Genomic DNA, 16,673 nt, shown 5'->3' with positions numbered 1-16,673 from the left:
AGGTCTGCAGGAATAAACAAAAGGAGGCCAAAAAGATTATCAGAAAAGATTTTGGCACAGCATCTAATGCCTGTCTAGGAATGATCACAGTTATTGTTAGGCTCAACCGAAGCAGGAAGGGGTGTAGGGCCCCTGGGAGCTTTTACACAGAGGTCTTAGAGAGTGTCCAGGTCAGGGAGGAAGGCTGGACCAGACAGCACAGGGAGAGGGCGGTCACTGCCAAGCATAAACCCTAATTCCCCAAGTATCAGAACACCTACATATGGTGGTAATACAATGACTAATGAAATGAAATTGCCCTTAAAGAGCGTTTAAGATACTACTGTGGTTTTTTAGTGAATTTTAAATATTCAGAAAGCAGGGGAAAGCAAGAAGATAGGTGTTTTTGTATGAATAGAAAACCCAGTCATTTTAAATATTTTACTTATTTATTTAGCGAGAGAGAGCAAAAGTGGGAGGGGAGGAGCACAGGGAGAGAGAGACATGAGAATTCCAAGCAGGCACAGAGCCCAACTCAGGGCTCAATCTCACGACCCAAGCTGAAATCAAGAGTCAGATGCCCAACGGACTAAGCCATACTCAAGCACCCCAAACCTAGTCATTTTAAAAGAAAAATAAAAGGAGTGATTTATGATTGACATTTGTCATTGTTTGACCACTTAGCTTCCAAATCTCCTTCGGTGTGTAGAGAATTCCCCCACAACATGGCCTTGGAGGGAGACAGAGCCCATCCACCATCATAATAACACAATGTCGGGGCTTACTTCCTATATGGGGACCCAGCCTATAGCAGGCCAATCAGATGCACCTCCTCCAGATTAATCAAGGAGCTAGGGACTCCGAGTTCAGGGGTAATGGAGAATCATAGGAGGTGGCATCAGCAGCGGTGGCACCTTCCAGTTACCTGGGGTAGTGGCAACAGAGTGGCCATGGCATAGCCAGCGAGCAAAACATGGTGTTCTGTGTTTAGCAGCAGTGGTGGTGTCTTCATGAGGCTGTCTGTGCAGAGTGATTCTAGGGTGATTCTGGTGTCATGATGTCAACTGCTGCCTTTGTTTATTCCTGCTCACTTCTCCAGTCTGATTCTCCTGTCCTCCTGGCTCCCCTATGAATTACCCAGTGTCCCTTCAATAAGTCCTTCTCTGCAACTTACAACCTTGATTATTATATACATACATGGTAAAACCTAGTGAATTGAGTAAGTTTTAGCCTTTAATTCTTTCCGTCCTCAACAAAGCTTGGTTTTACATTATTACTCATTACTATTAAAGTTTTCATTTCAACTTTAATTTGATTATTACTTATCAATATTGAAGTTTTTATATAAAGTTATGTCGTATCTCTTTATCTCAGCTAATTCTATAGTATACCTAAATATCCATCAAGAAATTTTAATATTTTGGGATCCCTGGGTGGCTCAGCGGTTTGGCGCCTGCCTTTGGCCCAGGGCTTGATCCTGGAGTCCCGGGATCGAGTCCCATGTCAGGCTCCCGGCATGGAGCCCGCTTCTCCCTCTGCCTGTGTCTCTGCCTCTCTCTCTGTGTCTGTCATGAATAAATAAATAAAATCTTTTTAAAAAAAAAAAGATTTAAAAAAAAAAAGAAATTTTAATATTTTAAGGAGAAAGGAAAATCACCTGGTTTGCATGCCTTGAGGCTTGGCTCCCATAGCTGTGAAAACATAATTATCAGTTCTGTGCATATGTTTCCAGTATCTATTGCTGTTTAATGAATCATCCCCAAATTTAGTACCAATACAGCAACCATGACATTAGTTCTATTGATTTAGCAGATTGACTGGAGCTCACCCATACGAGTCTGCTGGATTGTCTGGTGGTGTCTCACGTGGCCATAATATGATGGCAGCTGGACCTGAAACATCCAAGATGTCTTGTCTTAGGTGACCAGTGGGGACAGCTGGAAGCCTCGGTTCAGCTGGGTTGTTCAGATGGCTAGGTTCCTCTCTTTCTCTCTTCCTTTAGTCTCAGAGATTCTACCTTCCACACAACTCTTGCATGTGGTTTCTCCATCAGGATAGTCATACATTGTACATGATGACTTAGGGCTCCCAAATGCATGCAAGTAGAAGCTGCCAGGCCTTTCTAAAGGCTTGGACACAGGACTGGCACAGTATCATTTCTACCACATTCTGTTAGTTAAAGCAAGTCACTGGGCTAGCCCACATTTAGTGTAGGAGAGGACTACATAAAGGCATGAATAATGGAAGCATGGTTCATTAGGGGTTATCTTTGGGATTTAGCTACCACTATATCTGAACTTGAGGCTGCAGATTAGATGCTCCATGCCTGGTACAGTAGGCATCCAAGGTATTTGTCAGGATTATTTCAGTTGCAAGGAACAGAAACCAAATCCAAATGACCTTATGCCAAAAAAGAGAATTTATTGAATCATGACACTGGGATATTCCAAGGGATGACTGATTTGAGACATAGTTTTATCCAAGGATTCAAACCATATGAACAGGACTCAGCCTTTTTTTTTTTTTTTTTCTTTCCAATCAAGCTCCTGCTTTTTTTTCTTTCTTCTCAAGCTCTTGCTTGGCTTTATTATTATATAGCTTATCTCCCCATGTGGCAAAAATAGTAGCCTCAAGCTAACATCATACTTGTAGCAGGAAATCTTAGGGAAAGAAACCTCCTTTCCAAAATTTATACAGCAAATCTCATGGAGAGACTCTGATGGCCCTCTCCATCTCTGAGCCAATTGCTATAGCCAGGGAGAAGGGGCGTTCTGATTGAACAGTCCACATCATGTATCCTCACCTGTTGTGAAGAGTTGATGGGTCCTGACCTCATAGCAAGTGTTCCAGAAAAAAGGAAAGCTTCCGTTACCAAAAGAAGTGGGATGGAGCCTGGAAAAACAAAAACGCAATGTAACACCTACACCCAATAACAGTGTGCTGAATGAATAAAATATAATAAATCAGTGGCAGAGGCAGTAAAGTACCAAGTTTATTATGTTCCAAAAGGAGAGAGACACTTAAAAATCATTTTATGGAAAGAGCTAGATGGAAGTGCTGTAGGACACTATTCAGAGTGGATTGGAATAGAGAAAAAATGCAGTTTTGAGCTGTACTTTGAAAGAGATGAGATAAATTTAGAGGAGAAGGATATTACAGACAGAGAAAAGGTCACTTTGTCCAGAACCAAAAGCAATTAAAGAGAGAGAACTTCCCAAAGTCTAATTTTTGGGTGCAGCTGCCCTCCTTAAACTGTACCTTTAAGAAATCATGAGCTCGGTTACTACAGTAGCTTGTAGTTTCCAATTTAGTTGGATCCAAGGAAGAATTGTTTTGTAACCCTGAATATGATGAACGGATATCTCAAGGGTTAGAGGGGCTCCTACAAAAATAAAGTTCCAAGGTGACTGTAATCAAAGGGTTAAAAGAGAAGATATTTATTTATTTATTTATTTATTTATTTATTTAGTTTTATTGGAGTTCAATTTGACAACATATAGCATAACCCCCAGTGCTCATCCCGTCCAGTGCCCCCCTCAGTGCCCGTCACCCAGTCACCCCCACCCCCTGCCCACCTCCCTTTCCACCACCCCTTGTTCATTTCCCAGAGTTAGGAATCTCAAGAGAAGACTTAAAAATATATATATTCACTTGCCCTCTGTCACTTTGATTAACAGTAGGTGCTGAATTATCAGAAATAATAGTAATCTGCATTTCTGTATTTATGATCCTCCTGTGAAGCTGGAGGTTTCCACCAATGTGAATTAGTTGAACCCCTCTCTGGCACACTGAGGAGGAAAAGAAAACAAGGCCAGCTCCCTCCTCATGCCCTCCCTGAAACCCAGTGAGTGGGGATGGGAGGCAGTATGAGGAGAGAAAGAGCAAAAACTTACTATAGTCTCCTTGAGACTGGCAAAAGGAGAAAGCAGAAGGCAGAATTGAGTTAAAAATTTGATTCAAAAAAAAAAAAAAAAAAAATTTGATTCAGAGGAGTCTTTCCATTGGCTCTCAGATTACTTACATCATATAGTCTTTGCAGAAACCTTGAAAGTCTTCATTATCTAGGACTTTGAGATGGTGTCATTTGTCCCCTTCAGCAGGCTGGAAACTGGCTCGGGAGATTGGAGTCACTGGCCAAGGAATGATCCTGGTAGGACTAGAACTCAGATTTTCCGTCTCCTTGGTCAGGACTCCCCCTCCCCCTCCCCAAGACTCAGTACCTCCCATAGGCTGATGTCGTCTTTCACAGGGTTCACATCTCCCCAAACCCCTGCCCCGCCCCTCCCCGACACACAGTGCTGTCCTAGGGCAGTGGCAGGCAATCTCAGGAAAAGGAACATCATCTCCTTCGACTGGTTTAAACCTCTCCCCCCAGTTTCTTTCACAACTCTAGGGGTGTCTTGTTAACCCCGGCCTCCATGTTTGCCTTCTCCAAGACTAGAAGAATATTGCTGCTAGACACTTCTTTATAAACAGAAATTACTGTGTGATAATAATTATGCCTTCTGTTCACTATCTGCACATACTCCTAACCTTATTAAGTAAATATAGGAAGACTATTAGTTTTATTAGCTTTTGATATTGGTATTGCCATGTTCTCTTTTAGCTATAAATATCTGCTCTGCCCACATCAATTTGAATCTTTTTTTTCTTAAGCAAATTAAAGTAGAAATGATAACACAATTACTATCTGAATTCTACTAAACTCTAAGTCAAAACAAAATATAAGAGCTGTGATTATGTGAGAGGGAGAGACTGGAGGGGGAGACTTCTCCTGTTGCAAAGGCGCAGGAAGTCAGATCCTTAGTAGGAGAACCGGGATTTCTTAGGGCAGCACCAATGTGGTGGGTGGCTGGACTCTCGTACCAGTAGACACAGTGCAATTGCCCAGGATTGGAGTCGGAATGTTGACACTGCCTTGTTGAGTGCTAACTCTGGTACTAATCTGCTGCTTCCGATTAACATTTTCCCGCAGAAAAATGTTCATACGAGTTCTTTTCCTAAGCCCAAGTTCATGACGATGACTTAGAGAAACACCCTTAAAGTGCTGGGTAGACAGGGAGAATCTGTATACCTGTGACCAGCTTGAAGGGAGCAAAAGTTTAGTGTTGGGGTCACTCACAAAAAAACAGATTCTTACTTCCTCCCTGAAAGGAATCTATTCAGATTTAGACACCTGCCATCTGCCTTGAGAGAACATTCTCAGCTACCTTGCCATAAATATAAATACTATACTAAATAGTGAGTAGACATGAGAGGATTCCTAAACCCCAAAGTGGTTTTTCTAAGCCATCAGGAGGGAGCAGGAGGAAGCCAAACCCCAGTACAGGCCGCCTACTTGGATGGTTTTCTTAGTTTGATCATAGGAAGCAGAAGACCTGTCTAGACCAAGGCATGATCATCCAGTGGGTAATCTTTGTCTAGACCAAAGCATGATCATCCAATGGGTGTTCCTTGTCTAGACCAAGGCATGATCATCCAATGGGTGTTCCTTGTCTAGACCAAGGCATGATCCTCCAATGGTAAGAACATATTTTCTTATGTCAGGAATAACAGTCTCATCCCAAATATGTGGCTTGATATTTCCTTTGTATCCATTAAGCTTCCATTTCACATTAGCACCTTGGTGGACCTTTTAAAACAGCCTTTTTTTAGGCTCTTACACATCTTTGGAACCATGTACCATTGGGAGCTTCTTACACTGATTTCCTTAATGAGTAGAGCCACATTTAAGCACAAAAGCATATAATTTAAACAATTTCAATATCTAAAGCATTTCCTAAAGAAATCGGTTGCTCTAAGTGGTTATGACAGACTGGCAAGGGGTCATCCATTCATACATCACATTTACTGAACATACTTGACAGCTACCATTACTGGAACTTCAAAGATGAAGATCCAGTTTGTGCCTGTACATGACGTAGCAGGGTGGGCTCAGTAATGAGAACAATACAGTGGGATAACAAAACGGAGAGGATTAAGATATGAAAGGACATTAAAACCTCATAAGATTCACTCCTGGTTCTATACCCAAAAGAAATGAAAACATGTCCATGCAGAAACCTGTACATAAATAGCATTATTATGGATAATAACCAAAAGGTGGAAGCAATCCATATGTCCATCACGGGATGAAGGGATAAACAAATGTGGTATATCCACACAATGGATTATTATTTGGCTAAAAAAGATTGCAGTGCATGAGTGAATCTTGCAAACATTATGCTCAGTGGAAAAAGACAGTCACAAAAGATCATATACTATATAATTCCATTCATATAAAAGTCCAGAATAGAGAAATCCATAGAAACAGAAAGTAGGTTAGTAGTTGCCCAGGGCTGGGTGGCAAGCAGGGGGGATGGGGGCGTGGTAGCCAAAAGGTACAGGGTTTCTTTTTGAGGTGATGAAAGTGTTCTAAATTCGGCTATGGTGATGGTTGCGCATTATCTATAAAGATGATAAAAGCCATTGAATTGTACACTTGAAGTAGGTGAATTATATGGTATGTGAATTATACCCCAATAAAGCTGTTTTTAAAAACCGAATAAGACCTAAAACTGAGAATAGTGGTAAAGAATGATAGGGAGCTTGTCTCTCTCCCTCTCTGCCCTCTATCCCCTCTCTCATTCTCCCTCTCTCCCTCCTTCCCTCTTCTCCTTCTCCTGCCCCCAAAAGGGAATCACTGTCTGTGGTTGAGGACAGACACTGCCTCTGGACGTAAGGGGACACTTTTAGTGCTCCTGATGATTTTTAAAAATCATTATTAGGAGTTGATTGTGGAGCTAATTAGGACGACAGAACTTCCAGCTAGACAAAGAGAAAATTGCACGTGGGAGGCTAGTGATGGGTATTACTAGTTGGAAATCTGACAAACACTTCCATCCCAGCTGGAGGAAGACTTTCTTATTACAGGAAAGGAGCCATGCTGCAGAAGGCTGCTCAAGAAAATCCCAAAGTTAAAGTAGATGCATCTAATGAAAGAGAAAGAATCTAAGACTCCATTATAGATATATCAAGTCAAGAATAGCTAAAGAAATGTAAGGAATTCTATTGTTTTGTATTTGCAAGAAAGATTTTTTTTTCCTCTTCCGAGTTTTCACTTGCTCCCAAATTTCTCAGTTTGGCTTGTTTTAATAAGTAGACAGTGATTTTAGTTACAAAGTCCTGATTTAAAATTCTAAGTGTCTGATCTCCCCAGTAATCCACACCTTCTGGGATTATAAATGATGACTCGTTATTGCCACCTGATGACAACAAAAAGTACAGCCCTTCTAGAAATACTAGCCTTTTTAGAAACAAATGAACCCCCCTTGCAAGCTGAAATGCAGAATCAGTGATACAGAGATGGTGACAAAGTCTCTTTAGAAGGTTCTCTGACCTTGGTGCTCGAAGGAGGCCACCTTGTCATAGGCGTCTTTAAGGAGCACGAGGTCTTTTCTTACAACCACGTTACTCAGAAAGCAGTATTCTGAGTGATTTTCAATATATTATATTAACGTGGTAGATGTGTGTTGCCCTAAGCCTATCACCATTTTCTCCTGCAGTTGTAGCTGCTGTCATTGTCCAGTGGCTGCCACTCTGGTATCGGTGGCAGCTGCCAGCCTGTCGTCACTATTGCTGCTGTCATCACCATCACAAACAAGCTGTTGCCTCTGCCACTGTCTTCCTGCTGCTAATGGGACTGATTGGCACCTCTCCATGCCACATCAAGGTGCAGAAGCTGCTCACCACCCCAGGCTCTGAGCCATCTGACACCCTTTACTGCCACTGCTCATTACCACCCTCATAGCGATGACACCAGCTGGGACCAGCCCAGCCCTGAGCTGGGTGGCTTTGCTGGTGAAGGGAGGGTGATAGTCACCTTGCTACCTGCAGAAGCAGCTGGGCCTCTCAATGAGACTGGACCTGGGGACTCCAAGAGCCCTACATCTTTAAGGGTCAACAAGTTAGAGCCCAGCATCTCTCTTCTTTACTCGTCTCTGGAGTTGATGATAATTTGAAACTTCTCCAAGCACAGTGGACAGCTTAGTCCACTTGCTCCTTGCCCTGTGCCTGCTTAGGTGCTCACAATCAGCAATACTATGCTCTCCCTGACCATACACCAAATTTCCGTGCCATGCGTTAAAAGTTATGTTAAAACATTTTGCATCATGTCCAATATTTTTCAAAGCTTGTGAGGTTTAAATAATATATAGGACTCGCGATGGCAGGCCTCACAACTGTATTTCCAGAGAGAAATAAATCCATAGCTGAGAAAGAATAGGAGGGGAACAAAAGTAGCCAGCAGACATCTGGAAGCTGGAAAGAAGATGGGATACAGTTAATGGATAAACTGGTGGGGAAAACCTCTGGCTAGAATGTGCAATGAGTGCTTTGGAGAAGTTGCAGGTTTATAATCAACAGTCAAAAATCGGAATGCCAAGAGAAACAGAAAAGAGGGGTTAATGACAATTTTATTAATGTGAAAATGTCATAACAGCACTGTTTTATTTAGCCTTTCAAAATGCCAGCATCTGGAATTTTTTTCCTGAAAGAGCCACCTTCAGAAATATTTAGGGACAGCTGGGGCATCTGGTATGGCTGTTGCAGCTTCAGAACAAACCCACTTCAAGTGTCATCAGAGAAAGAGGCTTCCCACCTGACAGTTGGCACCCCACCTGCTAATCCTAAAGAGAAACAAACTTACCTGTTAGCACTTTCAGCATTACCTACTTCACACTCACTCCCACCAAGAGGAGAGGCTTTTTAGGAACACAAGCCAACCTGTCTTTAAAGGGCTAGCATCCGACTAATTGGAGTCATAGGAAAAGAGACGAGAAAATGAAAGGCAAGGGAAAGGACTGCCAAATTGGTAGAAACACTTTTCTAAAACTAAGGGCACATGTCTTCACAGTAGAAGAGTCTACTGGGAGCCCAGTGCAGTGCATGAAAAAAAAAGCCTGACCTAAAGACAGCCTTGTGAATTATCAGAATGCCCAAAGTAAAGTTCTTTTAGCTTTTAGCTTCAGTGAGAGAGGTAGAGAAACAAGTCAGTGGCGTCAGGCTTGTGATCAATAGCACTTAGTACTAGGAAGTAATGAAGTGATACCTGCTTCCCAGCTCCGAGGAAGTACGATTTCAACCTAGAAACGTATGTCCAGGGGGTGTATCAGCCATACTGAGGGCAAGATGAAGACATTTTTAGAATTATAAGGATTCAGAAAGTTTACTTCTCATGCTCTTCTTCCTGGGGAACTGAGGATGTATTCAAGCAAAACAAGTAAATAAACCAAAAAATTAGAAAACATTATGTCTAAAAAACATCTGATCCCACTCAGTGAAAGGGCAGCCCTGAAGCTGGCATGGAGAAGAACCAGTCCAGTTTGTGGTGATGGGATACAATACCCTCTGGAAAAGGGCTCTGGGAAGGGAAAGCCTCAAGAAGATGGATCGTATGAATAAGAATTAAAAATTAAATAATAAATAAATAAATAAATAAATAAAATAAAACCTTAAGCTATGATAAATCTAAAGGATGCAAGAAAAAAAGAAAAACCAATCTGAAATTTGTAGGGGGAGGGGAAACTACAAGAGATTCACGGTCCGAAATCAAAGCAGACTTCCAGAAGCCTGCTCTTGAGGAGGCTCAGTGCTTATGACTGAAGGAAATGTACTCCTCACACAGTACCAGGTCTGGCGTGGAGCAGCATGGTATGCACACTGGTGTAAATGCTGTTTTCACCATTCGTCATGCAGCAAAGCAGGAGGGACCCAGTTGTGTTTGTAGGACAGCCCAGGCAAAACTAAAATGTAGCTGAGAGAGAAAATGGAAGCCAGTGGAAGGAAAAGGGGCCCAATAGAAGGTGGCTTGTGGACCAGAGAGGGAGTAAGAAAAGTTTACAAAAGGGTCATTAAAAAAAAAAAAAAGGAGGGGTCATTAATGGCTTCCTCTTAAAAAGCGAGGGCAAGCAAGAGATTAGTGGAAGTCAATATAGTGGTCTAGGTAGTTAATTACTTAAATTATAGAGAGCAGCGTTTCATGACTCAGTGCTCATCATGATTAATGCCCTCCTTAATCCCCATCACCTATGTCACACATCCCCCTATCCCCCACCCCTCTGGGAACCATCAATTTGTTCTCTGTAGCTAAGAGTCTGTTTCTTGGTTTGTCTCCAACTTTTTTTTTCTCTTTGTTCATTTGCTTTGTTTCTTAAATTCCACATGTGAGTGAAATCATATGGTATTCATCTTTGGCTGACATATTTCACTTAGCATTAACCTCTCTAGCTCCATCCATGTCATTGCAAATGGTGGGACTTCATTCCTTTTTGTGGCTGAATAATACTCCATTGTATATATGCATTTTATCTTGCCCGCTCTCTGCTGTTCCTTCCTCAAAGTCTATTGGCTTCATGCCCCACAGTCCCCTCAGTGGTCCCAGGCTGCTTCCTACACTGACAAGCATCACAAAAACATCCAGCGGGAAAAGACAGTTTCTCTCCTTGTGCTTTGGTTTTGTCTCAAGGAAACATTGCTGTAGACCTCCTCTCATGTTTTTTTTTTTTGGGGGGGGGGCCCAAACTATATCACACACCCTCCTCTAAACCAATGATTAGCAATAGAAATGGACTGCTGCCTTAACAGCTCTTCAGCTGACTTCACTTGGTTGGAAAGTCCCTGGAAATAGCAACTTGTATTCCAGCATGAACCTAAGACTTAGGCGTGACAACTGGTACCTCATCTCTCTCTTACTTGATAAGATTTCATAGCAGTAGACCCACCAAGGAAAAGTTGTTGTCTCTGTAGTTCAATTACAGACATAATTCAGAGGGAGAAAGACCACCGTGACTGTCTGGTAGCCTTGTTCAGTAATCCTCCCCTGAGATCTAGAAATACAGATCCCTTCTTTCTGACCTATGTATCAAATCAAGATCCTCAGAGCTGCTAAGTCGAGTTTTTCTTTGATTAAATAGCTTTGTAAAATTTACAGGTCCTAAAAGATCCTTCATGCCTTTAGGTAATCTATAGTTTTACAACAGCATACAGATTCTATAGAGAGAGAAGGATCTTGTGCCTCTTCTCAAAACTTCCATGTTTTGCAACTTGGCAAAGTGGAAACAAAATGCAAAGCCCAGGTTTCGATCCCAGCCCTACCACTTACTAGAAGCTGCATAACCTGCAGTAGTTTCCAGACCTTGCAATGCTGTAGTTAGCTCTGAAAATGGAAGTGGTTTGCTTACACTGTAGGGTGGTTTCAAGGCTTAAACAAAACTGCAAGTAGTATAAATACAAGGAGGATGGGTAATTGCTGACTCTTCCTATAGTAACATGCAAGAGGGATATGTAGCACTTGGTTCCCCGAGTTTTATGTGTTTGATAGTCACCTAGTGTTATGGAAAAAGTGAGTCAAATTAGGCAAGGCAGAAGAATTTGATTCTCATTTGAAGCATGAATATAGTGACAAGAGGAGAGATGAAAAGCAGCAAGGGTAAAGACCAAAGGGTGAAGATATCCATGCTTTTGACCAAGTTTTCTCAGTCAAAGACTGCAGAGCCGCCCCCACAGTGCCCTGAGCTGAATCCTAGGGAGCTCCATTGAAAGGGGATTTCAGTAGAATGGATCCTTCACAGAAGGAGACCACGGTCACTTCATTTCTTCACTGAAACACTTTGAACTATAAAAAGAAATCAGGCTCAGATAATCAAAAAGCATGAGATGATGGATAAAATATGTTATAGGATTTTAATTCAATAATAATTGAATTTCCTTAGCAAGACAGACTCAGAGAAGTTCAAATGTATCATCTCAATTAGTTCCAACCCCCATCAATCAAGACCAGGGCCCGGTGTTAGACTTTGCACCCTTCCCATCCTTCACCAAGACAGCGAGATAGAAGTCTTCCCATGGCTGCAGCATCCATGGCTTCATACCCTTTGCCAAGAGTGTTTTAGGCACGATTCAGAAGTGAGTTGTCCCCGTTCCTCCTCATGGGCTTAGTCCCGAGTGGAGACATCGTCATGCCAGCTTCCTCCCTGCATTTCTTCTCTGAATGGCCTCAGAGCGGTTGCTCTGAGGTTCAAACAGTTCGTTGAGCTTCCGGAATGCCATGACACGACGAACTAAAGACTTCCCGTGACTTTTTCCGACTTATTATAGTCCCCCAACTGTGGCCCAGAAGTTCTTGAAAAAGCACATATTTTTCATGCCGGTATTCCAGTTATAGCATCGTCGTCCTCAGCATCTCACTGTTTAGCATCCTGACTCTGAACCCTCTGTAGGGAGATCTTTTCCAAATGCCTAGCACTCTGAAGCACAGGGCACCAATATAGTAGCTTGTTTTTCTACTGTTTCCTTTTTAAAAAGTCAACACAGGAACAAAATCTGGTGCAGTATCGGCCTCTTTCACCCTCTGCGGACCGTGCAGTGGGGTAGACATCACATCTTTCTGAGGCAGGTCTGGGAGGCAAGAGGCTCAAGAATCGCGTGTTGATTGTGTAAGAATGGGCTTAGCTGGCAGCCGGGCCCTGTCTGAACTCATCCAGCTGAGAGGCACCTGCACCAGGCGGATGGGCATTGCTGCACTTTTGCACATCAGATTTCGGGTTTCAACATGCAGCCCCAGATGGAGAAGCCTGAGACTCCCCCATGGTGGTCGAGGGAACACATAAAAAGACTCAAGCCTTTATTAATTCCAGGGCATATAACATGTTGCCAGAATAAAAATATTTTTCCCAACTGCTGTGTCGATACTCTAGGCATCTATACTTATATTTATGCTCTTTGAGAGCCACTGCATGTAGTCAGCTGTTTAGGAGTTGTTGGCCTCTCTCATTTGTCTTATGTGTCTTCTAGATTATCTTAGAAGGCTGAGCTGAATTGGGTGGGTAAATTCATCTCTTTTGAGAAATCACCTGCAAAATGTTATTTTATCCTCTTCTACTTCTTTCTGATTCCTTAGTTCTCCCTATCTCTTCCTTTTAGTATATTCACACCGCTCTTAGACTTTTTCCCCTGTTTCTTACCTTATGCCCCATGGCTGTCCTCCGTGGCCCCCTATCCTCATCTTTTCAGGTGGTAGTGGGAGGTCTGGACCACATGGGGCAGGCACACCATGGGACGCTTCCCATCTCTGTACCTTAGCTTCAGGAATAATGAGGGGCTCTTGGAAGCTCCCTGGGCTATAAGTTTGAACCAGCTCCCTCCTCAGATTTGACTGGCTCTGGGTGAGGGCCCTGGGAATGAAGGTGAACATCTGCTGACCCCAGCAGTCTCAAAGCGCTCAAAGGGCCTGTGTACAGATATGCATGTGTGTGTGTCTGTACCAGTAAATCTCAGAACCTGAGTTCCTACTTCTGGTGATACGGAGGTTACTTCTTTCATTTCCTGCCTGCAACGTGGAAAGACCTGCCCACCTTAAATTGCCCCACTCTCCTGCTTTCTGTCTGATCTGAAGAGAGATCCTGACTAATCAGAATCACAAGTGGGTGAAAGAGAGCTATGTGCAGCTTTATTAGTAGGTAGATGTGCACGCACACACCTGTAAGTGTGGTATGTGTTCATGTAGAAAAGATGAGTCTCTCTATACAAAGACACAGATACTTATATGTATATTGGGGGGTGGGCAGTGTCGGTGTGTGATATTTAGAGTCTAAACCATGTATTCCTAACACGGAGTGCATAATGGAGCTTCAGGGGGGTCCGGTCGATCCATAAACCCTAAAATTGTTTATGCGAAATCTATGTTTATGTCGATTTCATTTTTTGCTGGCAAGGCAGTCATGGTTTTACTCAATTTGCAAAAGGTGCTGTGAGGGTCCCTGTCTCTTTTCTTTGACCCTCTGTATTAGCCCTCTTGCCCTTGGTACATTCACAAAAGCTAACGATGAGAATAGGCAATCACACTGATGCCGAAATGATAATAATCTTGCCAGGCCTGAGTGATTCCCTCTTTGCGGCCCTCCATTCTAGTTCCCCGTTCAGAACTGACCACCAGTCCCCAGCTCTTCAGACTGGTTGGGCCGGGCTTCCCCAACAGAACGAACAGCCATGGGGGTGGGGGAATGGGGAGGACAATGTCATAATACACAGGCTTTCACTTTGTAGAAAAGTTTACATTTGGAAAGAGTCCACCTTATTCTCTCATAAAACAAGTTTCCACTTCTAAACCTAAGAGCATTCTCCATTCAGGAGGGAAATCTGGAAAATCACTGGCTCCCAACTCCCTTTTATAATCTTTATCAAGTCCAAGCAACTCTTCCTCCAAGTTTTCAAATATTAGTAACAGACTAACAGGTTCATTCACCCTGAGTTTGGTTCTCCATAAAACAGACTCAAGGTCTGCCAAATCTGAACCTTAGTTTCTTAACTGTAGATTTTATGTTACAGAAGTTTCTGACACCCTCATTCATCAGTCTTGTCAACCACTTGTATCCAGTTAAACACAAAGACTTATTGACTCTTCCTTCCTCCAGAAGGTTCTAGGTTCCTCTCATGTCGTACTGTTTCCACCATCACTGCCCTCCCACATTTGGAATAAAGCAACAATCCTTCAGCTGGTATTTATACCTTTCCAGTATCAGCCATCCTTTGTGATACTGTTTCTCTTAAATTAATTTGTTGCTCAATCCTTAGAGCAACTTTTTTGTAGATTATCCAGCCCAAACTCTATACGCTTGGATAAAAATGATCCAATTAACTGTCCTTTCTGAACTGGCCAGCTTCTTCTCATTGTTTATTCCAGAAACTTCTATTCCCACTGATCTCACAGTGCTTCTTACATGTGACTCCATGCCTTTGTTCTGACTGTTCTTACTTAAACTTCCCACTCTCCAAAATGCATCGCACTACCACCCCTTTCCTAGAATGCTCGACTACTCTGCTTGACGCTCATTTTTCTGTTTTCTGACTTATTGCCATATATTTGTATCTTCCATAATGCAAGCACATGACATATAATAGATATTTAAAAAATACTTGTTCATTTCAAAGATGGCTTTCTAACCAGTGGAATTCAAGAGTAATAAGGGTATGTTTTAGGGAAAGCAGATAATGGCTGGTCCCAAGTAATCAATGCACAAAGTTTTACAAATATGCAGCTAATACTGAGGTCACTGAAGCTCAATTAATAGTATTCATAACATCTTCAATGTTCTTGTATGTCAGCAAAGAAAAAGATGCATATTTAATGCCGATGATTCTAAATGGTAGCCAGTCACCCCTAAAAACCAAGAATGGCACTATTATTGATCGTCTTGCATGATAGTTGGGCCTTGTCTTTGACTAATCAAGTGAATATTTAATATTGCTTCCCAAGCATATTTCTTGGCTGAAGTGTGATCATCTGGTGTGTACCTTTCTCTCTGATAAACACAACCATGTGTTTCCCTTCTCCCAAAACTGATGGCAAACACCACCGAATGTGTGTATGTCCACCTCTCTCTGTGATTATGGTATCAGATACTTGTGTATGGTTCCATTCCAGTTGATTCTAAATAAGAAAGGGTTTCCCCATCATAATTGCTGTTCCCAAAGAGTAACATAAACTGCTTTAGTCAGCAAAATATATGTATCATCTCTACTTTGCTACGTATTGAATTGCTGACTCTCTCTTCTTTAGACCCAATAGTCATTTCTTTGGCTCTTTAATTTATGTATGAAGCTAAAAGAAAAATCACTTAGTATTCTTAATAAAATGGCATAAGGTTTAGATAATTTTTTACTATGTGCAGTAAAAATGCAAATGTGTGTGGCTTATTTGCAAATGCAGACATTAATAACTGATATTTAAACAGACTGGATTAGCAATTTTACTGATATAGTCAAGAGATTTTTCCAATAATTTGCACACTCAAAATCAATTTGAATACAACATGTAAATTGAATTTAATTTTTTGATAGAAAATTGTAGTTATCAGCTTGAACCATTAAATTTACTATTTAATATATGCTTTCCAGCTCACTTGGTTAGAATTTCATTGCGCCTTATCTATATAAATTTAATTAGGCTTGATATCATCAGTATATTATAGAACTAATTAAAGATTCAGATAAGTGCTGAGGGGGCTTACTGAAACTCCATAAAGTTCCATTTGGAGAATGAGATATTCTTCCTTCAGTTCATTGTAAGAGAATGAAACAGCAAGAAGTGTATCTTGCAGTGTTTCTGAAAAATTATTTAACTGGATTTAATGTACTTACTCCATTCTTTGAAGAGCTTTTTAATTACTCTGTATCTTTGTACAGCCCAACAACAGTTATAATCTTTATTTAAAGGCTTGAAAATCCTCATTTCCCTTTCCTCCCACTGAGCGAGCAGCCTTGTATGCTGGTGTGCACGTGTGTGTATGTGTGTGTGTGTGTGTGTGTGTGCGCGCGCGGGCATAGAGGTAGGTAGGACAAGATTTGTAAACCCTGATTGAGATCATGTAATGTGTAATGGAGCTCTGGGGGGAAGTCCGTCAGTCCTCACAAGTAGAATAAGCATCCAGAGGGATCAGAGAATGCCTGCCGTAAACATAGTGAGGAAAAGAGAAAAGATGAGAAACTGACCCGAGAGGTAGTGCCTGGGCAAAGCCGAGGTTCCCACTCAGAGCTATGGCTACTTTGAGGGAATCATTTTGTAGAATTCCCTTTGAATTCCCTTGTGTCTGCATGTCTATGGTAGAGCATCAAGCAGATGAGTTTAAAAGACTGTGATTTCAACTAAGTGCTTTGTG

The 16,673-nt window shown here is 41.9% G+C and overlaps 1 protein-coding gene across 2 annotated transcripts in view; it reads left to right on the top strand.

Moving 5' to 3' along the window:
- Positions 1-16,673, top strand: part of EXOC4 (exocyst complex component 4) — a 746,744-nt gene that overhangs the window by 708,167 nt on the left and 21,904 nt on the right. The window contains exon 18 of one of the 2 annotated variants that reach the window (XM_025471694.3): positions 7,524-7,772. The exons of the other annotated variant lie outside the window; for it this stretch is intronic. Coding sequence (XP_025327479.1) covers positions 7,524-7,722 — 199 coding nt within the window. The 3' untranslated portion in view covers positions 7,723-7,772. Of the gene's footprint in view, positions 1-7,523; positions 7,773-16,673 lie in introns of those variants that run through there. 2 annotated transcript variants of the gene reach the window in all.

Source organism: Canis lupus, chromosome 14 (assembly GCF_003254725.2).
Source record: "Canis lupus dingo isolate Sandy chromosome 14, ASM325472v2, whole genome shotgun sequence".
NCBI lineage: Eukaryota > Metazoa > Chordata > Mammalia > Carnivora > Canidae > Canis > Canis lupus.
The sequence above is the reverse complement of the archived record's forward strand: the minus strand, read 5'-3'. Positions and strand labels throughout refer to the sequence as shown.